The sequence below is a fragment of the Amblyraja radiata genome, chromosome 15 (genome assembly GCF_010909765.2).
Source record: "Amblyraja radiata isolate CabotCenter1 chromosome 15, sAmbRad1.1.pri, whole genome shotgun sequence".
In the NCBI taxonomy this organism is placed as follows: Eukaryota; Metazoa; Chordata; class Chondrichthyes; order Rajiformes; family Rajidae; genus Amblyraja; species Amblyraja radiata.
In genome coordinates, this window is record NC_045970.1 from 53,691,060 (window position 1) to 53,715,775 (window position 24,716).

Below are 24,716 nucleotides of genomic sequence, written 5' to 3' on the forward strand. Positions count from 1 at the left end.
AGTGGCGTGAACCATCGTCGAGTTTGCCATCATCAGATGTAACTGTCCCAGGCAGCGCATGCGCATGATGGCTCAGTGACGGCTTGACTGCTTTCAGGCTCGCGGGGAGTTCTGGGTAAAGATGGGCGGCCATGAGTATCACACCGACCCTTCCCTGCCACAAACGCAGAGCATGTTTGGAACCGCAAACACGGATTGCCTTGCTGACCCACCAGCGGATTCACACCGGCGAGAGACCATTCGCCTGCTCTGAGTGTGGGAAGGGATTTATACGTTTATCTCGGCTGCAGTCACACCAGCGACTTCACACTGGGGAGAGGCCGTTCACCTGTTTAGAGTGTAGGGAGGGATTTATTCATTCATCTCAGCTACAGTCGCACCAGTAGTTCACACTGGGGCGAGGTAATTCACCTGTTCTGTGTGTGGGAAGAAATGTACTCAATTATCTGGGCTGCAGGCACACCAGCGGATTCATACTGGGGAGAAGCCATTCACTTGCTCTTTGTGTGGGAAGGGATTCACTCAATCCTCCAGCCTATTGACCCACCAGCGAATTCACACTGGGGTGAAGCCATTCATTTGTTTAGTGTGTGGTAAGGGATTTATACAATCGATTCAGCTACAGACACATCAGCCGGGAACTCACACTGGGGAGAGGCGTGGGAATGTGCTTTACAGAGCCACCTCCGAATTCACAGCAGGGAGAAGCCATTCACCTGTCTGAGTGTGGAAGCAGTTTATCCAATTTTCCAAACGACAGTCACACCAACGAATGCACACTTGGGAGAAGCCATTCACCTGCTCATAGTGTGGGAAGGGATTTCTACACTTATCTCGGCTGCAAACACACCAGCTAATTCACACTGGAGAGAGAGGCCGTTCACGTGTTTTGTGTGTGGGGAGGAATTCACTCAATCTTCCCATCTGGTGACCCATCAGCAAGTTCCTACGGGGGGAAAAGTTAAGCTATCTGTGTTCTTAACCATCACATTGGCTGAATCTAGTTTCAAGTGACTGCAGTTGTTGGGCAATAAGTTGCTGAATCTTTAAATAAGCCCAGTTCGCTGTTTAAATAAGCTGTGTGCACAGTTGCTGAATCTAGTTGCAAGGCCACATGTGGCTGCTGGTGTTGGACTCTAGCTTCTGCTGATGTTAGTAACTCGTATAATGGGGCTGGGGTTTAAAATCCCGGGTCTGTGATAAATAAATGAGTTCTGTTGTAAACCAACCAAGTGTCTCAGGTTTATGCCTCATTTGGACCAGCTGTGGTCGGCGCCATTGTTTCTGCTCTGCATCAGCTGCCCCTCAGTCAAGAGTGTTTTATTGTCGTGCGACCTGGTAGACCTGTTAAACAAATACTTTAGAAATATAGAAAAATAGGTCTAGGTGTAGGCCATTCTCCCTTTTAAGCCAGCACTGCCATGGATGATCATCTAAAATCAATACCCCGTTCCTGCTTTTGCCCCATATCCCTTGATTCCCTAAGAGCTAAATCTAAGCTCCGGCACTTGTGAGTGTAATGAATTTCACAAGTATTCGACCACATCGTTTGTGAGAGGTTGTTGAGTTGAATTGACTGCAGACTCTCCACATAAAAGTTAGCCTCTGGGCAACGTTGAACCGGCGATTTCAGGTCATTTCCATGGCGCTCGTTTTACCCAGAAGCCTCCGCGCTCCAGAACTCGCCCTATGGTGCAGGCGATACCAAGCGCGCAGGCGCGGTGAGCCCAGGAAGTGGTGCTGCCAAGGCGCGCAGCGCATGCGGTCCGTGGACAATAGACTCCGGAGGATCGGCGGCGGGTAGGATCCTCCTTAGAAACATAGACAATAGGTGCAGGAGGCCATTCGGCCCATCGAGCCAGCACCGCCATTCATTGTGATCATGGCTGATCGTCCCCAATCAATAACCCGTGCCTGCCTTCTCCCCATATCCCTTGACTCCACTAGCCCCTAGAGCTCTATCTAACTCTCTCTTAAATCCACCCAGTGACTTGGCCTCCACTGCCCAGTCACTGGATACAGAGAGTCTTAGGAAACGGGCATATTTGGAACAAATGAATGAAAAATATGCAAAAAGCATAGGTGCGGGATGGAGGGGGGGGAGAGGATGTGGAGCCCACAATCGTACATTCTTCGCTGTTGGATAGATGGTAGCGAGTTATACAGACAGTGGTACTCAACAGGGTGACCGTGAGACCAGTCCAACGACTAGGGTGTGGGAGGGATGGAGAGAGGGGATGCAAAGGTTACAAAGATACCATCAATAGAATCACTCCATCACAAACGGTCTGTGTCAAGGGTGAAGAAAATCATCTCTGATCCCTCCCACCCAGCTCACCACATCTTCCACCTGCTGCCATCAGGAAGGCGCTACAGCTCACTGTCCGCCAAGACATCTCGATTTAAAAACAGTTTTTACCCACACGCAATCCGAATTCTGAACACACTATGATAACAGCACATATCCTCCCCATGCATGTACTGTATATTGTATGATGTTGTGTTATGTTTGACGGGAATCAGCCTACCTTGTAACATCCTGTACTGAACCTGAATTCCACCAGCTTGACTGTGGTCATTAAATAATCTAATCTAATCTAATCTAATCTAATATCATCCTGCTTGCCTGAATTATGTTGCCTGGAACGCTGACCTTGACCTGCTAATGTTTATTGTACATTCTTTTTACAAGGTAGAAGAAGCAGAGGATTTGTGTACTAGAATCTCAAACTCACTCATTTCACCAGTAACTGTGTGGGAGAGATACACTGTGTCAGCTGAGCCGACAAGACGACAGAGAGTTCACAACATGGAAAAAATATTCACCAGCTCTGACTGTGGGCAGGGATACGCTCAATCTTCCCACCTGGTGACCCAGCAGCAAGTTTGTGCCGTGGAGAAACCATTTGCCTGTCCCGATTGTGGGAAGGGATTCACTCAAGCATGCAACCTGAAGAGGCACCAGAGAATTCACACCGGGGTGAGGCCGTTCACCTGCTCCGAGTGCGGGAAGGGGTTCATTCGGTTGTCCAACATGGTAATACATCAGCGTGTTCACACTGGGGAGAGGCCGTTCACATGTTCTGAGTGTGGGAAGGACTTTGCTCGTTTGTCCAACATGGTAATACATCAGCGAGTTCACACTGGGGAGAGGCCGTACACTTGTTCTGAGTGCGGGAAGGGATTCATTCAATCATCTGCGTTGATGAGACACCACAGAATTCACACCGGGGAGAGGCCGTACACTTGCTCTGAGTGTGGGAAGGGATTCATTCATTCATCTGCGTTACTGAGACACCAGAACATTCACACTGGGGTCAGGCCATTCATCTGCTCAGTGTGCAGCAAGGGATTCCTTCATTCGGTTGCATTAGTGGAACACCAGAGAGTACACACTGGGGAGAGGCCATTCACCTGCTCTGAGTGTGGCAGGGGATTCACCCATTTGACCAACATGATAACACATCAGCGAGTTCACACCGGAGAGAGGCCGTTCAAATGTTCTGTGTGTGGGAAGGGATTCCCTCGAAACTCCACGTTACTGACACACCAGAGAATTCACACCGGAGAGAGGCCGTTCACCTGCTCTGAGTGTGGGAAGGGATTCACACATTTATCTGCGTTGCTGAGACACCAAAGAATTCACACCGGGAAGAGGCCGTTCACCGGCTCGGTGTGCAGGAAGGGATTCTTTCATTCAGTTACATTAGTGAAACAGCAGAGAATTCACACTGGAGATAGGCCATACACCTGTTGTGAGTGTGAGAAGGGATTCACCCAGTCATCTGCATTACTGACACACCAGAGAATTCACACCGGGGAGAGGCCGTTCGCCTGCTCTGAGTGTGGGAAGGGATTCATTCAGTCTTCCCACCTGAAGACCCACCAGCGAGTTCATACTGTGGAGAAACCATTTGCCTCTCCCAACTGTGGGTAGATACCCAACTCTTTCACTGATAAATGTAACCAACCAGAGAACTCACACTGGGGAAAGGGTATTCACCCTTTTTTTTCGGAAGGGATTCACTTCTCTATGACTATGACTTGATTACGTCAGCTATTGGCCAGCTGGCTTGTTCACACTGGGGCAGGGAAGTTGAAATAAGTTTATGGTTCGGTGTTTAACCACCATAGGGAGGTTTCACGGCAGTCGGGTCACGACCCATGACCCGTACTGTTGCTACGCTACTCCAAATGGAGTACACGCGGTGAACTCCAGGTAGGCACTTACCATTGTTTCCAGCGTAGCGGGCCCGTTAAAACCCGCTTAAATTGTCCATTTTTGCGCTGTAAATAATTATTGAAATCGGGATGTGTGTGTGAGACATTTAGCCTACTTCAGAATTCCAAAAGTGAGGAGAAATGACGGTAGATAGAAGCGAGAGCTGAAGGGACAACAACAGCCAGAGTGCTTGGCGAACATTGGCCGTTTGCTCACTGCATTTCATCAACTGAGGCATTATTTGTGTTTTTTTCTTGATTCCTTTGGCATCTAAAAGGTTTCAGAAGTGATAAATCTGGCTGTAATTTTTTTAAATCGCCCATGGTTCCCGTGGGTTTTTACATACAAAATGAAAACGCATCTGAAGAAAAATTTCCAGCCAGATTGATCACTTCTGAGACTTTTTAGATACCAAAGGAATCAAGAAAAAACACAAATAATGCCTTACTGTTGATGAAATGCAGTGAGCAAACGCGATAATTCCCAATATTTTTTATTCCGACATCTGCACGGCCAATGTTTACCAAGCACTTTAGCTGCTGTTGTCCCTTCAGTTCTCGCTTCTCTATACCTGCATTTCGCTTCACGTTTGGAATTCTAAAGTTGGGTACATGTCTCTCACACTTCCCCCGACTCCCACAATTTTTTTCAGCGCAAAAATTCAACATTTTGGCGGTTTTTAACAGGTAGGAAAGTACGCGTTTCTTGCATTAATAACATATACCGGAAGTGACGGATGTCTTCCAGATGGATTGAGCGGCTCCGTGCGTCGAGCCCTATGACCCAGTGACCTTACGTGCAACCCCCCTATAGTTGCTGGATCCAGTTGCAAGTCCATAAGTTACCGCTGATGTGTCACACCCAGTACGAGACCCTGGTCACGCGGCACAAATGGGGTTTGTTCTGCTGCTGTTTGTAATTCCTATAACTGCTGGAATTTAATGTCTTGGATCTGCGACAAATAAATGAGTTCTGTGTAAACCCTGTGTCCTTGTAATTCCTCTTCCTCCGGGAAGGGAGGGTGAAAAGAGCATTGGCTCACGAGTCTGACAGTTCTCTGCCTCAGTGGGCGGTGGAGGCCGGTTCTCTGGATGCTTTCAAGAGAGAGCTAGATAGGGCTCTTAAAAATAGCAGAGTCAGGGGATATGGGGAGAAGGCAGGAACGGGGTACTGATTGGGGATGATCAGCCATGATCACATAGAATGGCGGTGCTAACTCGAAGGGCCTACTGCACCTATTGTCTATTGTCTAATCTCCAGCACTTGTGAGTGTAATGATTTTCACAATAATAATAATAATAATAATATGTTTATAGGGACAGTGCATATTAATGAACATTTGCATGTAAATATGCGAGATTGTAGCCAATCAGTAGCCATCATTTGTGAGAGGTTGCTGTGTTAAATTGACTGCAGACTCTCCACATAAAAGTTAGCCAATGGGGAACGTTGAGCCGGTGATATCAGATAATTTCCATGGCGCCCTCTTTACCCAGAAACCTTCGCGTCCCAGAACTCGCCCTATGTTGCAGGCGATACCAAGCGCGCAGGCGCGGAGAGCCCCGGTGGGGCCAAGGCGGTATCAAAGATCTTATAGCGGAGGATCTTTGGGCGGGATCAGTCAGCACCGAGGCGTGGCCTGAGGAGCGGCCCCCGGCTGCGGGGAGAATCGGTGCAACTCTCTGTGTTAAAAAGTTTTTCCTCATCTCCGTTCTAAATGGCCTACCACAACCGCTCGCGAGCAAGAAACAGGCCTATCCCTCATGGCCCCATCGATGCGCATTCACCGCCGGGTTTGCACAAGCGATATGTTTGATTTGAATTGAATACATTTTATTAGCCAAATATATACACATACAAGGAATTTGCCTTGGTGCTTTGCTCGCAAGTAACAACATGATATAGACAATGAAACATAAAACATTATAATTTAAACATGTGAAGAATGAAATAAAATAGCAGAGCAAAAGGAAAAAAGCAGTGGTGAAAGTCATGACACCTTCCAATTGCATTTGCCATTGTTAGCAGAATCATTAACAAAGGCATAGAGGCAAGGTATCACCGTGGCGATCACAGCCGGTATCACAGTGGCGATCACCGGGTCCTCTGGATCCCTCCCATATCACAAAGACGTGTGGGTTTAATGATCAGTTGGCCTCTGTAAATTCCATTTGTGTGTAAGGAGTGGATGTGAAGGTATGATGACATGGAACCAGTGTTCACTGGTGACGTATTGTTGGCAGGATCTCGGTGGCCAATAGGTCTGGGAACTGAATATTCAGGGGTATACCTCCTGTCAAAAAGACAGACAGGTGGGCAGAGGGGGTGCGGTTGCTCTGTAGGTGAGGAATGAAATTCAGCCCCCCTTGCAAGAGGTGACATTGAAACAGGAGAGGTGGAGTCAATATGGATGGAACTGAGGAATTGTAAGGGTAAAAAGACCCTAATGGGACTAATCTATAGGCCCCCAAACAGTAGCCTGGATCAGGAGTTAAAATTGGCATGTAGTAAATGTAATTCTACGGTTGTTATGGGAGATTTCAACATGCAGGTAGACTGGGAAAATCAGGTTGGTACTGGACCCCAAGAAAGGGAGTCTGTGGAGTACCTCCGTGATGGATTCTAAGAGCAGCTTGTTTTGGAGTCTACCAGGGAGAAGCCAACTCTGGATTAAGTGTTATGTAATGAACCAGATTTGATAAAGGACCTTGAGGTTAAGGAGCCATAGGAGGCAGTGACCATAATATGGTCAGGTTTAATCTACAATTGGAGAGGGAGAAGGGTAAATCACAGGTGTCAGTGTTACAGTTGAATAAAGGGGACCTGTGGGGCCATGAGGGAGGAGCTGGCCAAAGTTGACTGGAAAGATACACTAGCAGGGATGACAGTGGAACAACAATGGCAGGTATTTCTGGGAATAATACAGAAGGTGCTGGATCAGTTCATTCCAAAGAGGAAGAAAGATTCCAAAGGGAGTTAGAAGCGACCGTGGCTGACGAGGGCCGTCAGGGACAGTATAAAAATAAAAGAGAAGCAGTACAATGTAGCAAAGATGAGCGGGAAGCGAGGATTGGGTAATGTAAAAAAGAGCAACATAAGATAACTAAAAAGACAATACGGGGAGAAAAGATGAGGTACGAAGGTAAGCGAGCCAAGAATATAAAGGAGGATAGTAAAAGCTTCTTTTGGTATGAGAAGAGGAACAAATTAGTTCAGACCAAAGTTGGACCCTTGAAGACTGAAAAAGGTGAATTTATTATGGGGAACAAGGAAATGGCAGATGAGTTGAACAGGTACTTTGGATCCGTCTTCACTAAGGAGGACACAAACAATCTTCCTGATATACTAGTCGCCAGAGGATCTGGGGTGATGGAGGAACTGAAGGAAATCCACATTAGGCAGGAAATGGTGTTGGGTAGACTGATGGGACTGAAGGCTGATAAATCCCCAGGGCCTGATGGTCTGCATCCCAGGGTACTTAAGGAAGTGGCTCTAGAAATCGTGGACGCATTGGTGATAATTTTCCAATGTTCTATAGATTCAGGATCAGGTCCTGTGGATTGGAGGGTAGTTAATGTTATCCCACTTTTAAGAAAGGCGGGAGAGAGAAAACGGAATTATAGACCAGTTAGCCTGACATTGGTGGTGGAGAAGATGCTGGAGTCAATTATAAAAGATGAAATAGCGACACACTTGGATTGCAGAAACAGGATCGGACCAAGTCAGCATGGATTTACAAAGGGGAAATCTTCTGGAATTTTTGAGAATGTAGCTAGGAAAATGGACAAGGGAGAGCCAGTGGATGTAGTGTACCTGGACTTTCAGAAAGCATTTGATAAGGTCCCACATAGGAGATTAGTGGGCAAAATTAGGGCACATGGTATTGGGGGTAGAGTGCTGACATGGATAGAAAATTGGTTAGCAAACAGGAAACAAAGAGTAGGGATTAACAGGTCCCTTTCAGAATGGCAGGCAGTGACTAGTGAGGTACCGCAAGTGCTGGGACCACAGCTATTTACAATATACATCAATGACTTAGATGAAGGGATTCAAAGTAACATTAGCAAATTTGCAGATGACACAAAGCTGGGTGGCAGTGTGAACTGTGAGGAGGATGCTATGAGAATGGACAGGTTGGGTGAGTGGGCAGATGCAGTTTAATGAGGATAAATGTGAGGTTATCCACTTTGGTGGCAAAAAAAGGAAGGCAGATTACTATCTAAATGGTGTCAAGATGGGAAAAGGGGAAGTACATCGGGATCTAGGAGTCCCTGTTCATCAGTCAATGAAAGTAAACATGCAGGTACAGCAGGCAGTGAAGAAATGGCATGTTAGCCTTTATAACAAGAGGAGTTGAGTATTGGAGCAAAGAGGTCCTTCTGCAGTGGTATAGAGCCCTAGTGAGACCACACCTGGAATATTGTGTGCAGTTTCTGGTCCCCAAATGTGAGGAAGGACATTCTTGCTATTGAGGGAGTGCAGCCTAGGTTTACAAGGTTAATTCCATGGATGGCTGCCAGATGAGGTAGTTGAGGCCGGGACTATCACAACGTTTAAGAAACAGTTAGACAGGAACATGGAAAGGACAGGTTTCGATGGATATGGACCAAGCGCAGGCAGGTGGGACTAGTGTTGCTGGGACACATTGGCCGGTGTGGGCAAATTGGGCCGAAAGGCCTGTTTCTACGCTGTATGAGTCTAAGACTCTATCTGTTGTAGTGCTGGAGAATTGGGAGGGATTCACTGTGTCAGCATGGGTTTTCTCCGAGATCTCCGGTTTCCTCCCGCATTCCAAAGGCGTACAGGTTGGTAGGTCAATTGGCACTGGTATAAATGTAACTTGTCCCAAGAATGTGTAGGATGGTGTTAATGTGCAGGGATCGCTGGTCGGAGTAGACTCGGTGTTTCCACCCTGTATCTTTCATTCTAAACGCTAAAACTACGAGACAGCTTATTTAAACTTTCTCCCCAGCGTGAACTCGCTGATGGATCACCAGATCAGAAGATTGAGTGAATCCCTGCCCACACACAGAACAAGTCAGTGGCCTCTTCCATGTGTGAATCCACATGTGTCTACGTAATGCAAATTGTTGAGTAAATCCCTTCCCACACACAGAACAAGTGAACGGCCTCTCCCCAGTGTGAATTCGCTGGTGCCTCAATAACACAGATGACAGTGTGAATCCCTTCCCACACTCAGAGCAGGTGAATGGCCTCTCCCCGGTGTGAGTTCGTTGGTGTGACTTTAGCCGAGATAAACAAATAAATCTCATCTCACACACAAAACAAGCGAACGGCCTCTCCCCAGTGTGAATTCGCTGGTGTGTCAATAAAACAGACGATTGAGCAAATCCCTTCCCACACACAGAGCAAATGAACGGTCTCTCCCCGGTGTGAGTTCGCTGGTGTGTCATCAGGCCGTTAGATTGAGCGAATCCCTGGCCGCACTCAGAGCAGGTGAACGGCCTCTCCCCGGTGTGAGTTCTCTGGTGCCTCTTCAGGTGCCATGATTGTGTGAATTCCTTCCCACAATCAGCACAGGTGAAGGGACTCTCCCCAGTGTGAATTCCCTGGTGCACCTTCAGGTCACATGCTTGAGTGAAACCCTTCCCACCATCGGGACAGGCCAATGGCTTCTCCACAGCGTGAACTTGCTGGTGAGTCACTAGGTGTGAAGGTTGAGTGAGACCCTGCCCACTCTCAGAGCTGGTAGATAATTCCTCCATAGCTGCAAACTCCCTGGTGCCTCGTCGGCTGGGCTGACACAGTGAATCCCTCCCACGCCTGGTGAACTGAACAACGCAGCACACCTGATGGATTGACCGTGAGATTCTCGTACATAAATCCTCTGCCTGTTCTACCCTGTGAAAAGAGTTTGCAATAAAATTAATAGGTAATGATCAGTGTTTCATTTGAGTGACGTTTATCTCTAAGGCAGGGACTCCCAACAATTTTCGTCCTATTTACCACTGGCAGCTTTTCGAAAGTAAATTTACTCCCCCCCCCTTGTTTTGTTCAGTAATTTGAGTTTACATTTCAACCATAACAAAGCAACTGACAAAGGGGAAATTAGAAAATGCTGTTTTTAACATTATTATTTTAAGTTCAAATAACACTATTAATAGCACATAACAATGTTTTTCCTAGGTACACACAATTGCTGGGGAAACTCAGTAATGTTTTTCCTAGATTTATTCTCCTTTGAATTAGACTACTACATTCGCAACATGGTAATTAAAAAGAATAAAATACAGATTGTTAAGTCCAAAGTGGTGGAAACATTAAAACAATTGCGTTTTTACACAAAAAAGGCCTACTTCAAATTTTCTTCTCAACCTCAGATTTATTTTTCAATTATAATTGAAAAAAAAATGTACAAATCCAGAATCAACAAATTTACCCTTGCTCTAAGGTGAGCTGTGATGTCACACAGTGACATCAATGCTGTAAGTAAGCTGGGGGAACAAGCCTTCATCTGAGGTACACAAAATTGCTGGGGAAACTCAGCGGGTGCAGCAGCATCTATGGAGCGAAGGAAATAGGCGACGTTTCGGGCCGAAACCCTTCTTCAGACTCCATCTGAAGTCTGCGCTCAACAGCAAATTCACTGACTTGCTTTCTATTCGCATTGGAGTGGGCTATATCTGCTTACCTGAGATTTGGCCCATGTTTTTACGGCATCACTGAGGGTTGCCTCACCTAAGATAAACACAAAATGCTGGAGTAACCAATCGGGAAAGACAACATCTCTGGAGAGAAGGAATGAGTGACATTTCACTTCAAGACTCTTCTTCAGAATGAGAGTCAGGGGAGAGGGAATATAGAGTAAGGTGTCAAAACGAGAGATCAAAGCAGACGATGATAAAGAAATGTAGAATGGTCCTTTGTTAGCTGATGGGAAGCTGACAAGGAAGCAAACAATCAGTAAAATTAATTATGTGTTCAAGAAGGAACCGCAGTTGCTGGAAGATCAAAGGTACACAAAAATGCTGGAGAAACTCAGCGGGTGCAGCAGCATCTATGGAGCGAAGGAAATAGGCGACGTTTCGGGCCAAAACCCTTCTTCAGACTGAGGGGTGGGGAAGGAAGGAAAAAGGGAGGAGGAGGAGCCCGAGGGCGGGGGGATGGGAGGAGACAGCTCGAGGGTTAAGGAAGGGGAGGAGACAGCAAGGGCTAGCAAAATTGGGAGAATTCAATGTTCATGCAATCCGGACGCAAGCAACCCAGGCGAAATATGAGGTGCTGTTCCTCCAATTTCCGGTGTTGCTCACTCTGGCAATGGAGGAGACCCAGGACAGAGAGGTCGGATGGGGAATGGGAGGGGGAGTTGAAGTGCTGAGCCACCGGGAGTTCAGGTAGGTTATTACGGACTGAGCGGAGGTGTTCGGCGAAATGATCGCCCAACCTCCGCTTAGTCTCCCCGATGTAAATCAGCTGACATCTAGAGCAGCGGATGCAGTAGATGAGGTTGGAGGAGATACAGGTGAACCTTTGTCGCACCTGGAACGACTGCTTGGGTCCTTGAATGGAGTCGAGGGGGGAGGTGAAGGGACAGGTGTTGCATTTCTTGCGGTTGCAACGCAAAGTGCCCGGGGAGGGGGTGGTACGGGAGGGAAGGGAAGAATTGACAAGGGAGTTGCGGAGGGAGCGGTCTTTGCGGAAGGCAGACATAGGGGGAGATGGGAAGATGTGGCGAGTGGTGGGGTCACGTTGGAGGTGGCGGAAATGGCGGAGGATTATGTGTTGTATTTGCCGGCTGGTGGGGAGAAAGGTGAGGACTAGGGGGACTCTGCCCTTGTTGCGAGTGCGGGGATGGGGAGAGAGAGCAGTGTTGCGGGGTATGGATGAGACCCTGGTGCGAGCCTCATCTATGGTGGCGGAGGGGAATCCCCGTTCCCTGAAGAACGAGGACATTTCCGATGCCCTGGTGTGGAACGTCTCATCCTGGGAACAGATGCGGCGTAGGCGGAGGAATTGGGAGTAGGGGATGGAGTCTTTACAAGGGGCAGGGTGGGAAGACGTGTAGTCCAGATAGCCATGTGAGTCAGTTGGTTTGTAGTGTATGTCGGTCAGAAGTCTGTCCCCTGCGATGGAGGTCAAGGAATGGTAGGGAAGTGTCGGATATGGTCCAGGTGTATTGGAGTGCCGGATGGAAGTTGGTGGTGAAGTGGATGAAGTCAGTCAGTTGTGTGTGGGTGCAGGAGGTGCCCCCAAAGCAGTCGTCAATGTAACGGAGGTAGAGGTCGGGGATGGGGCCCTGGTACGTATTGAACAAGGATTGTTCAACGTACCCGACAAAGAGGCAGGCGTAGCTGGGGCCCAAGCGTGTGCCCATAGCTACGCCTTGTGTTTGGAGGAAATGGGAGGAGTCCAACGTAAAGTTGATGAGGGTGAGGACCAACTCCGCTAGGCGGAGGAGAGTGTCAGTGGCTGGGTATAGGTTGCTCCTCTGGTCGAGGAAGAACCGGAGGGCTTTGAGGCCATCCTGGTGGGGGATGGAGGTGTAGAGTGACTGGACATCCTTGTGTTCACAGAGACAATGAGTCTGCCGGGAGAGCCGGGTTTGTGGATTTTGGGGAGAAGGTAAAAATGGGCCGTGCGGGGCTGGGGAACGATGAAGTTGGAAGCTTTCCACTGACGAGCACCAGGCCACCATATCTAGCACCATCACCGACTTCATCAATTCCCACGCCCTGCCCGACCAAGCTTCCAACCTCATCGTTTCCCAGCCCCGCACGGCCCGTTTTTACCTTCTCCCCAAAATCCACAAACCCGGCTCTCCCGGCAGACCCATTGTCTCTGCTTGTTCGTGCCCCACGAACTCATCTCCACATACCTTAACTCCATACTATCCCCCTTGGTCAAATCCCTTCCCACCTATGTTCTAGACGCCTCAGACACACTCAATACGTACCAGGGCCCCATCCCCGACCTCTACCTCCGTTACATTGACGACTGCTTTGGGGCCACCTCCTGCACCCACACACAACTGACTGACTTCATCCATTTCACCACCAACTTCCATCCGGCACTCCAATACACCTGGACCATTTCCGACACTTCCCTACCATTCCTTGACCTCACCATCTCCATCGCAGGGGACAGACTTCTGACCGACATACACTACAAACCAACTGACTCACATGGCTATCTGGACTACACGTCTTCCAACCCTGCCCCTTATAAAGACTCCATCCCCTACTCCCAATTCCTCCGCCTACGCCGCATCTGTTCCCAGGATGAGACGTTCCACACCAGGGCATTGGAAATGTCCTCGTTCTTCAGGGAACGGGGATTCCCCTCCGCCACCATAGATGAGGCTCGCACCAGGGTCTCATCCATACCCCGCAACACTGCTCTCTCTCCCCATCCCCGCACTCGCAACAAGGGCAGAGTCCCCCTAGTCCTCACCTTTCACCCCACCAGCCGGCAAATACAACACATAATCCTCCGCCATTTCCGCCACCTCCAACGTGACCCCACCACTCGCCACATCTTCCCATCTCCCCCTATGTCTGCCTTCCGCAAAGACCGCTCCCTCCGCAACTCCCTTGTCAATTCTTCCCTTCCCTCCCGTACCACCCCTCCCCGGGCACTTTCCGTTGCAACCGCAAGAAATGCAACACCTGTCCCTTCACCTCCCCCCTCGACTCCATTCAAGGACCCAAGCAGTCGTTCCAGGTGCGACAAAGGTTCACCTGTATCTCCTCCAACCTCATCTACTGCATCCGCTGCTCTAGATGTCAGCTGATTTAAATTCAATTAAAATGTCTTTATTTATATAGCACAATTTTAGTCAACTTGCATTGACCCCAAAGTGCTTCACATAATTACATCCACACACACTGGCAAAGGTGGGTGAAGTGTCTTGCCCTAGGACACACACAGGCAAAGGTGGGTGAAGTGTCTTGCCCAAGGACACAACGACAGTATGCACTCCAAGCGGGATTCGAACCAGCTACCTTCCGGTTGCCAGCCGAACACTTAGCCCATTGTGCCATCTGTCACCATTTACATCGGGGAGACTAAGCGGAGGTTGGGCGATCGTTTCGCCGAACACCTCCGCTCAGTCCGCAATAACCTACCTGAACTCCCGGTGGCTCAGCAATTCAACTCCCCCTCCCATTCCCAATCCGACCTCTCTGTCCTGGGTCTCCTCCATTGCCCGAGTGAGCAACACCGGAAATTGGAGGAACAGCACCTCATATTCCGCCTGGGTTGCTTGCGTCCGGATGGCATGAACGTTGAATTCTCCCAATTTTGCTAGCCCTTGCTGTCTCCTCCCCTTCCTTAACCCTCGAGCTGTCTCCTCCCATCCCCCCACCCTCGGGCTCCTCCTCCTCCCTTTTTCCTTCCTTCTCCCCACCCCCCATCAGTCTGAAGAAGGGTTTCGGCCCGAAACGTCGCCTATTTCCTTCGCTGCATAGATGCTGCTGCACCCGCTGAGCTTCTCCAGCATTTTTGTGTACCAGTAAAATTAATTAGTTGGGGTAGGGTAGGAATGAAGAGACAGAAAGGAAGGGTTACGAAGTTGGAAAAGTCAATGTTCATACCGCTAGGTTGTATGCTAAGTGAAATATGAAGTGCTGTGCCTCCAATTTGCATTGGGCCTCATCTGTTGGGGAAATCCTTTATCCCCACCGTGTTATCCATGGCTGCGTCTTTACCCACAAACCCCCGCGAGACAGAAACCGGTCTATGCGTCACCGTGCAATCGATGCGCATGCGCTGCCTGGTCCGGCCGCCGCCAGTGCCGTCACTGACGGGCGGGAAACTCCCGGGGCCCGGATGCCCGCTCCTACCCGCAACCGACCATCGAGAGTCTTCTGTCCACATGCGCGCCTTGGCAGCTCCACTTCCGGGGCTCTCCGCGCCTGCGCACTTGGCATCGCCGGCAACATAGGGCGAGTTCCCTGGCGCGGTGGTTTCTGGGTAAAGGGGGCGCCATGGAAATTACCTGAAATCGCAGGCTGCAATTCCCCAGTTTCCATGTACAAACTCCGGAGACAATTTAACACAGCAAGCTCCGACAAGAGATATATTTAATTATATTTGAAAATCACAACACTTGCAGGGGTTGGAAATTTGAAATAAAATACTGTAGTACTGCAACAGTTGGTTCCTGAGGAATGTTTTCTATAAACATAGTGCAGGAGTAGAGGCCATTCGGCCCTTCGAGCCTGCACCGCCATTCAATATGATCATGGCTGATCATCCAACTCAGTATCCTATACCTGCCTTCTCTCCATACCCCCTGATCCCTTTAGCCACAAGGGCCACATCTAACTCCCTCTTAAATATAGCCAATGAACTGGCCTCAACTACCTTCTGTGGGAGAGAATTCCACAGATTCACCACTCTCTGTGTGAAAAATGTTTTTCTCATCTCAGTCCTAAAAGATTTCCCCTTTATCCTTAAACTGTGACCCCTTGTTCTGGACTTCCCCAACATCAGGAACAATCTTCCTGCATCTAGCCTGTCCAACCGCTTAAGAATTTTGTAAGTTTCTATAAGATCCCCCCTCAATCTTTTAAATTCTAGCGAGTACAAGCCGAGTCTATCCAGTCTTTCTTCATATGAAAGTCCTGAAATCCCACGAATATCATTAAATTTGAACAAATCAAAGATTATGTTGTATAAATACTCAGGTACAAGTGAGGATAGATGGTGTTGAAAATGAAATAGAAAGAGTACATGAAAATACATTTCTAGATGTGATATTAAACCACAAAATCTGCTGGAAACCTCGTATAAAACATGTGCGAGCAAAGTTGGCAAGGGAGTATTGCAGTCCTGGGAAGAACAAGGCACATTCTGAATCACAAAGTGCTGTGCATTGTTTATTGTTCACTGATACTGCCATATCTAAATGACTGTGTGGAGGTGTGGGGTAACACGTACAAAAGCACCCGACATCCATTATGCATAATGCAAAAAAGGGCTATAAGGATAGTTAACAAAGTAGGATTTTGTGAACACACCAACTCTCTGTGGTTAAAGTCAAATGCCTTGAAGTTTATGGATCTAGTAGAATTTAATACAGCACAAATAATGTATAAAGAAATAAATACTTTTCTGCCAGGTAATAGACAAACATTGTTCTTTGACAGGGTGGGTGGTTATCATTTGACAAGAAAGTTTAATTAAAAAAAACTTTGTGTGCATACAGCTATGAAGAGTATGTGTACTTCAACCTGTGGGGTGGAACTCAGGCAAAGCACAAACATTTGTGTTTAAGAAGGAACTGCAGATGCTGGAAAATCGAAAGTACACAAAAATGCTGGAGAAACTCAGCGGGTGCAGCAGCATCTATGGAGCAAAGGAAATAGACAACGTTTCAGGCCGAAACCCTTCTTCAGACTGATGGGGGGTGGGGGGGCGGGGAGAAGAAAGGGAAAAGGAGGAGGAGCCCGAGGGAGAGGTAGGAAGGGGAGGAGACAGCAAGGGTTAACAGTATTGTGAGAATTCAAGACAAACATTACTCAGTTTAAGAAGAAGTGGAAACAAATTATTTTCCAGAGGTATAAGAATGAGGGTTGTGATGAGTTGTTTTAGTTTATTGACAGTGTGATATTCGCGTTGCAGGTCAGTTTAAGGATAAGGGGGAAATATTTTATGACCGAGATGAGAAAAATATTTTTCACACAGAGAGTGGTGAATCTCTGGAATTATCTGCCACAGTAGGTAGAAACATAGAAACATAGAAATTAGGTGCAGGAGTAGGCCATTCGGCCCTTCGAGCCTGCACCGCCATTCAATATGATCATGGCTGATCATCCAACTCAGTATCCCGTACCTGCCTTCTCTCCATACCCTCTGATCCCCTTAGCCACAAGGGCCACATCTAACTCCCTCTTAAATATAGCCAATGAACTGGCCTCGACTACCCTCTGTGGCAGGGAGTTCCAGAGATTCACCACTCTCTGTGTGAAAAAAGTTCTTCTCATCTCGGTTTTAAAGGATTTCCCCCTTATCCTTAAGCTGTGACCCCTTGTCCTGGACTTCCCCAACATCGGGAGCAATCTTCCTGCATCTAGCCTGTCCAACCCCTTAAGAATTTTGTAAGTTTCTATAAGATCCCCTCTCAATCTCCTAAATTCTAGAGAGTATAAACCAAGTCTATCCAGTCTTTCTTCATAAGACAGTCCTGACATCCCAGGAATCAGTCTGGTGAACCTTCTCTGCACTCCCTCTATGGCAATAATGTCCTTCCTCAGATTTGGAGACCAAAACTGTACGCAATACTCCAGGTGTGGTCTCACCAGGACCCTGTACAACTGCAGTAGAACCTCCCTGCTCCTATACTCAAATCCTTTTGCTATGAAAGCTAACATACCACTCGCTTTCTTCACTGCCTGCTGCACCTGCATGCCCACTTTCAATGTCTGAAGAAGGGTTTCGGCCCGAAACGTCGCCTATTTCCTTCGCTCCATAGATGCTGCTGCACCCGCTGAGTTCCCCCAGCAATTTTGTGTACCTGCCCACTTTCAATGACTGGTGTACCATGACACCCAGGTCTCGCTGCATCTCCCCTTTTCCTAGTCGGCCACCATTTAGATAATAGTCTGCTTTCCTGTTTTTGCCACCAAAATGGATAACCTCACATTTATCCACATTATACTGCATCTGCCAAACATTTGCCCACTCACCCAGCCTATCCAAGTCACCTTGCAATCTCCTAGCATCCTCCTCACAGCTAACACTGCCCCCCAGCTTAGTGTCATCCGCAAACTTGGAGATATTGCCTTCAATTCCCTCATCCAGATCATTAATATATATTGTAAATAGCTGGGGTCCCAGCACTGAGCCTTGCGGTACCCCACTAGTCACTGCCTGCCATTGTGAAAAGGACCCGTTTACTCCTACTCTTTGCTTCCTGTTTGCCAGCCAGTTCTCTATCCACATCAATACTGAACCCCCAATGCCGTGTGCTTTAAGTTTGTAAACTAATCTCTTATGTGGGACCTTGTCGAAAGCCTTCTGGAAGTCCAGATACACCACATCCACTGGTTCTCCCCTATCCACGCTACTAGTTACATCCTCGAAAAATTCTATAAGATTCGTCAGACATGATTTACCTTTTGTAAATCCATGCTGACTTTGTCCAATGATTTCACCACTTTCCAAATGTGCTGCTATCTCATCTTTAATAACTGACTCTAGCAGTTTCCCCACTACCGATGTTAGACTAACTGGTCTGTAATTCCCCGTTTTCTCTCTCCCTCCCTTCTTAAAAAGTGGGGTTACGTTTGCTACCCGCCAATCCTCAGGAACTACTCCAGAATCTAAAGAGTTTTGAAAGATTATTACTAATGCATCCACTATTTCTGGAGCTACTTCCTTAAGTACTCTGGGATGCAGCCTATCTGGCCCTGGGGATTTATCGGCCTTTAATTTACCCAATACCACTTCCCGGCTAACCTGGATTTCACTCAATTCCTCCAACTCCTTTGACCCGCGGTCCCCTGCTATTTCCGGCAGATTATTTATGTCTTCCTTAGTGAAGACGGAACCAAAGTAGTTATTCAATTGGTCCGCCATATCCTTGTTCCCCATGATCAACTCACCTGTTTCTGACTGCAAGGGACCTACATTTGTTTTAACTAATCTCTTTCTTTTCACATATCTATAAAAACTTTTGCAGTCAGTTTTTATGTTCCCTGCCAGTTTTCTTTCATAATCTAGTTGAGGTAGTTGAGGCCAGTTCATTGGCTATATTTAAGAGGGGGTTAGATGTGGCCCTTGTGGCTAAAGGGATCAGGGGATATGGAGAGAAGGCAGGTACAGGATACTGAGTTGGATGATCAGCCATGATCATATTGAATGGCGGTGAAGGTTCGAAGGGCCGAATGGCGTACTCCTGCACCTATTTGCTGTGTTTCTATGTTTCTATATGCGGTGTGTATATACAGTAGCTTGCAAAAGTATTCATACCCCTTGAACTTTTCCACATTTTGTCACGTTACAACCACAAACGTAAATGTATTTTATTGGGATTTTATGTGATAGACCAACACAAAGTGGTGCATAATTGTGAAGTGGAAGGAAAATGATACATGGTTTTCAAATTTTTTTACAAATAAAAAACTGAAAAGTGTGGCGGGCAAAAGTATTCAGCCCCCCTGAGTCAATACTTTGTAGAACCACCTTTCGCTGCAATTACAGCTGCAAGTCTTTTGGGGGTATGTCTCTACCAGCTTTGCACAGCTAGAGACTGAAATTTTTGCCCATTCTTCTTTGTAAAATAGCTCAAGCTCAGTCAGATTGGATGGAGAGCGTCTGTGAACAGCAATTTTCAAGTCTTGCCAGAGATTCTCAATTGGATTTAGGTCTGGACTTTGACTGGGCCATTCTAACACATGAATATGCTTTGATCTAAACCATTCCATTGTAGCTCTGGCTGTATGTTTAGGGTCGTTGTCCTGCTGGAAGGTGAACCTCCACCCCAGTCTCAAGTCTTTTGCAGACTCTAACAGGTTTTCTTCCAGGATTACCCTATATTTGGCTCCATCCATCAACTCTGACCAGCTTCCCTGTCCCTGCTGAAGAAAAGCATCCCCACAGCATGATGCTGCCACCACGTTTCACAGTGGGGATGGTGTGTTCAGGGTGATGTGCAGTGTTAGTTTTCCGCCACACATAGCGTTTTGCATTTAGGCCAAAAACTTCAATTTTGGTCTCATCTGACCAGAGCACCTTCCTCCACATGTTTGCTGTGTCCCCCACATGGCTTGTGGCAAACTGCAAACGGGACTTCTTATGGCTTTTTTTCAACAATGGCTTTCTTCTTGCCACTCTTCCATAAAGGCCTGATTTGTGGAGTGCACGACTAATAGTTGTCCTGTGGACAGATTCTCCCACCTGAGCTGTGGATCTCTGCAGCTCCTCCAGAGTTACCATGGGCCTCTTGGTTGCTTCTCTGATCAATGCTCTCCTTGCCCGGCCTGTCAGTTTAGGTGGACGGCCATGTCTTGGTAGGTTTGCAGTTGTGCCATACTCTTTCCATTTTCGAATGATGGATTGAACAGTGCTCTGTGAGATGTTCAAAGCTTGGGATATTTTTTTATAACCTGACCCTGCTTTAAACTTCTCCACAACTTTATCCCTGACCTGTCTGGTGTGTTCCTTGGACTTCATGATGCTGTTTGTTCACTAATGTTCTCTAACAAATCTCTGAGGCCTTCACAGAACAGCTGTATTTATACTGAGATTAGATTACACACAAGTGGACTCTATTTACTAATTAGGTGACTTCTGAAGGCAATTGGTTGCACTGGATTTGATTTAGGGGTATCAGAGTAAAGGGGGCTGAATACTTTTGCACGCCACACTTTTCAGTTTTTTATTTGTAAAAAAATTTGAAAACCATGTATCATTTTCCTTCCACTTCACAATTATGCGCCACTTTGTGTTGGTCTATCACATAAAATCCCAATAAAATACATTTACGTTTGTGGTTGTAACGTGACAAAATGTGGAAAAGTTCAAGGGGTATGAATACTTTTGCAAGCCACTGTATATATATATATATATATATATATATATCTGTGATTATATGTAGATGAGAAAGTTTGTGAATTCATATTTTGAGCAGCAGGGAAGGGGTGGAATAAATAAGTGTATACTTCCTCCTACTCCTTTTCGAACATGTAAGATTTAATTTGTCATGTGTATGAGAAGTTATTCAATGTATAGGTTTATTGTTCATTTCATTTTATTGTTATTTTGGCTTTATTTTTTAACTTTTTTTTGTTTTACATGTTCAAAATAAAATATTACTACAACTGCACTACTGCATGCCCAGAACAGGAGAACACCTTCTATCTGGTGTGAATTCTCTGGTGTCTCAATAACACAAACGATTCAACGAATCCCTTCCCACACTCAGAGCAGGTGTATGGCCTCTCCCCAGTGTGAATCCGGTGGTGTCTCCGTAGCGCAGATGTGTCGCTAAATCCCTTCCCACACTCAGAGCAGGTGTACGGCCTCTCTCCAGTGTGAATTCTCTGATGTCTCTGTACTGCAGCTAAGTTATTAAAGCCCTTCCCACACACAGAGCAAATGAAGGGCCTCTCTCCGGTGTGAATTCTGTGATGGATCTGTAACGCAGCTAAGTTAGTAAACCCCGTCCCACACACAGAACAAGGGAACGGCCTCTCCCCAGTGTGAATCCGCTGGTGTACTTGTAGCTGAGATGGCTGTACAAATCCCTTCCCACACTCGGAGCAGATGAACGGCCTCTCCCCACTGTGCATCTGCTGGTGTCTCTGTATGCCAGATTGGTCAATAAATCCCTTTCCACACTCAGAACAAGTGAACGGCCTCTCGCCAGTGTGAATCCGCTGGTGTCTCTTCAGGTGAGATGACTGCATGAATCGCTGCCCACACTCAGAGCAGGTGAACGGCCTCTCCCCGCTGTGCTTCTGCTGGTGTCTCTGCAGCTCAGATATGTCACTAAATTCCTTCCCACACTCAGAACAAGTGAACGGCCTCTCTCTAGTGTGAATCCGCTGGTGTGACTTTAGGTGAGATGACTGCGTAAATCCCTTCCCACACTCAGAGCAGGTGAATGGCCTCTCCATGATGTGAACCTGCTGGTGTTTCTGCAGCCCACACAATTGGGTAAACCCCTTCCCACACTCAGAACAGGTGAACGGCCGCTCCACGGTGTGAATCAGCTGATGTGTCTGTAGCCCAGATGATGCAGTAAATCCCTGCCCACACATAGGACAAGTGAATGGCTTCTCACCTGTGGGAATTCTCTGGTGTTCCTTCAGGTTGCCGGCCTGAGGGAATCCCTTCCCACAATCAGGACTGGGAATTGGTTTCTCTTCAGCGTGAACTTGCTTTTGGTGTCTCTTCAGGTTGTTTGTTTGAGTGAATCACTTCCCACAATCGGGACAGGGAAATGGTTTCTCCACAGCGTGGTCTTGCTGGTGGGAAGATTGAGTGAATCCCAGCTCACTCTCAGAGCTAGTGAATAATGTCTCCATGCTGCGGAATTTATGGTGCCTCGTCGGCTCAGCTGACACAGTGAATCCCTCCCACGCATTCAGGTGCAGTTTCACTCAAGGAGTTTGAGATTCCAGAGCATCAATCCTCTGTTTGTTCTATCCTGTAAAAAATGGATTACACTAAATTAACAGGCAAAGATCGGTGTTTCAGAGGAGGTAATTTTACTCTCCACTGTGAACTGTGATATCAAACCATGACAGCGAGGCTGAAATTAAACTGCCCCAGTGCTGAAATAATTCAGTGGGTCAGGCAGCATCTCTCGGGAACGTGGATAGGTGATAATTGGATTCAGGGCCCTTCTTCTGATCGGATGCGTTACTATAGCACTATGTGAATATTTTTGTAAAACAGCACCCGCAGTTTCGTGCATCTACTGATCAGACTCTCTGCTGGACAGGGTACCCATGCTTGTATTTCCAAACACGCTCTGCGGTGCAGCAGCAAAACGCTGGTGCGTTATCCATGGCCGCCCTGTTACCCAAAATCCCCTGCGAGCCAGAAACAGGTGTATCCATCACGATGCCAGCTGCCCCCAGCACCAAAGATCATAGAGGAGCTCCTCTATGATCTTTGCCCAGCACCATCACTGACCGGAAGGAAGACGGGCACTTGTGAACCCCACATTTTCTTGATTATCGTTCCATTCATTTCTCTCAAGTCTATATCTCCAGTTCCCCTGACTCTGTAGAAGGGGCTCGACCTTTTTATTTACCCCAAAGATGCTCTGGTGTGAGCAAGTTGGGCCGAAGGGCCTGTTTCCACACTGTATATCACTCTATGACTATGACTCTTTGCCGCCTGACCCTCTGAGTTACTCCAACTTTTTTTAATCTATCTCTGGAGAACATGGATAGACGACCTTTCGAGTCGGGACCTTTTTTTCTGACCGGCTGCGTTACTCCAGCACTTTGTGTCGTTTTTAGTGAGGCCGCGCCCGCAGTTCCCTGTATCTACTGACCAGACTATCTGGGGGGCAGGGAATCCATGTAGCAATGTTACAAAATTTTGAGATTTTAAAAATCAAGTCTGTAATTTATCCCATCAGATAAAGCATAAAAATAAGTTTAATTTGACACCTAATTCACTTTCATATCTCAAGTATTTAAAAAGTTATGGCCATTTTCATACTCGGAAATGAGCATCTTGTTCCCTATTGATTTTCTATGGACATAACAAAAAAGTTGTGATCGTGAACAGTCAAAAGCCCATAACTTTCTTAAAAATTAAGAGAACTGAATGAAATTTTCAGTTATCATAGATTGAAGCATTCTGAAACAAATATAAAATAATCTTACTTGGATGACCTGAAATTAAAGCATATAATTAGTTAGTTACCTAATTGTAGCTAATTTCAGACTTCAATTACTAGATCTAAACATCTATCCATTTCTTAATAAATGATTAACATTTTTAAATAGCCTAAATGTCCAAATAATATTCACAAATAATTCACAATAAAACATGATTTTTAAATCTCATTTACATTAATTTATAGGCCAAATGGAAGGAATTTAGTGCTCAATTGCTGTAAATAAATGCCCATTTAAATCATCTTTCCAGTGGGTCCCTGTGGAACGCGCTGGTTTAGAACGTTCACATTGCGGTAGATTTGTGCCCCAAATGCCCAGAAAAATACTGCGCGATATAGTGGGCCCAAAATGAGCTGCTCGCAATATTAAACTTTGTATAAAGGGATCTTTAGAAGCCCTTTTTAATGTAAAAATATACAACCTAACTTCAGATATCTGCTTTATGAGACCCTGCGGTTGCTGGCGGTCGCGGGTTTAGATTGATTTTTAAACTACTATAACTATTATTCAAGGCCTTTAAACCTAATAATAGCTTTTGCGACGGGGTCTTCCAGCGATTTTTCGTTAATAATTAACTAGGCTGAACATCTTCGATTTGAACAGCTTAGAGAAAATCGCGTTTTAAACCCGCCCCCTCTAAACGGCGCCAAAATCGCGCACACCCGCAGCGGCAGATTTTCAAAGACGCTTCAGGTAGGCTTTGCAACATACCTAATCCATGTTTACGCTTCCAAACGCGCTGCGGATCGGGAAGTAAATCTCCGGCGTGTTACCCATGGCCGGCACCGTCCCCAGGTGACGGGCCACCTGAGTGTTGACTGATCCTGCGCCCGACCCAAAGATCTTTGCCTCGCTCCTTCCCGCCGCCGCCGATCCTCCGGAGTGTTTTGTCCACGGACCGCATGCGCGCCTTGGCAGCAACGCTTCCGGGGTTCTCCGCGCCTGCGCGCTTGGTATCGCCTGCAACATAGGGCGAGTTCTGGGGCGCGGAGGTTTCTGGGTGAAGATGGCGCCATGGACATGACCTGAAACCACCGGTTCAGCGTTCCCCAAAGGACAATAGCCACTTTGTCCTTGTATGTGGGGGAACAGTAACCTCTCGCAACCGATGTGGTCGTTTGGTTGTGAACCTTATTACATTTAAAAGTGTCGAATTTCAGACTTATGAA

General features: G+C 47.0%; 3 protein-coding genes across 3 annotated transcripts in view; 2 read left to right on the forward strand and 1 right to left on the reverse strand.

The window, feature by feature from the left end:
* The window catches only part of LOC116981456, a 57,897-nt gene that overhangs the window by 2,511 nt on the left and 30,670 nt on the right, over positions 1–24,716 (forward strand). Inside the window, exons 2-3 of the mRNA XM_033034509.1 lie at positions 2,748–3,107; positions 5,719–5,801. Coding sequence (XP_032890400.1) covers positions 2,748–3,107; positions 5,719–5,801 — 443 coding nt within the window. The remainder of the gene's footprint in view (positions 1–2,747; positions 3,108–5,718; positions 5,802–24,716) is intronic.
* LOC116981540 (zinc finger protein 239-like) lies at positions 2,698–4,087 on the forward strand. The gene has a single exon (XM_033034628.1). The coding sequence runs from the start codon at positions 2,810–2,812 to the stop codon at positions 3,935–3,937; it is 1,128 nt and encodes a 375-aa protein (XP_032890519.1). The 5' UTR covers positions 2,698–2,809; the 3' UTR covers positions 3,938–4,087.
* On the reverse strand, positions 20,781–23,215 carry LOC116981559 (oocyte zinc finger protein XlCOF6-like). Its single transcript, XM_033034667.1, has 2 exons — positions 23,196–23,215; positions 20,781–22,337 (listed from the first exon to the last, which is right to left on the reverse strand). Exon 2 carries the CDS (start codon positions 21,946–21,948, stop codon positions 21,043–21,045), a length of 906 nt encoding a protein of 301 aa, XP_032890558.1. The 5' UTR covers positions 21,949–22,337; positions 23,196–23,215; the 3' UTR covers positions 20,781–21,042.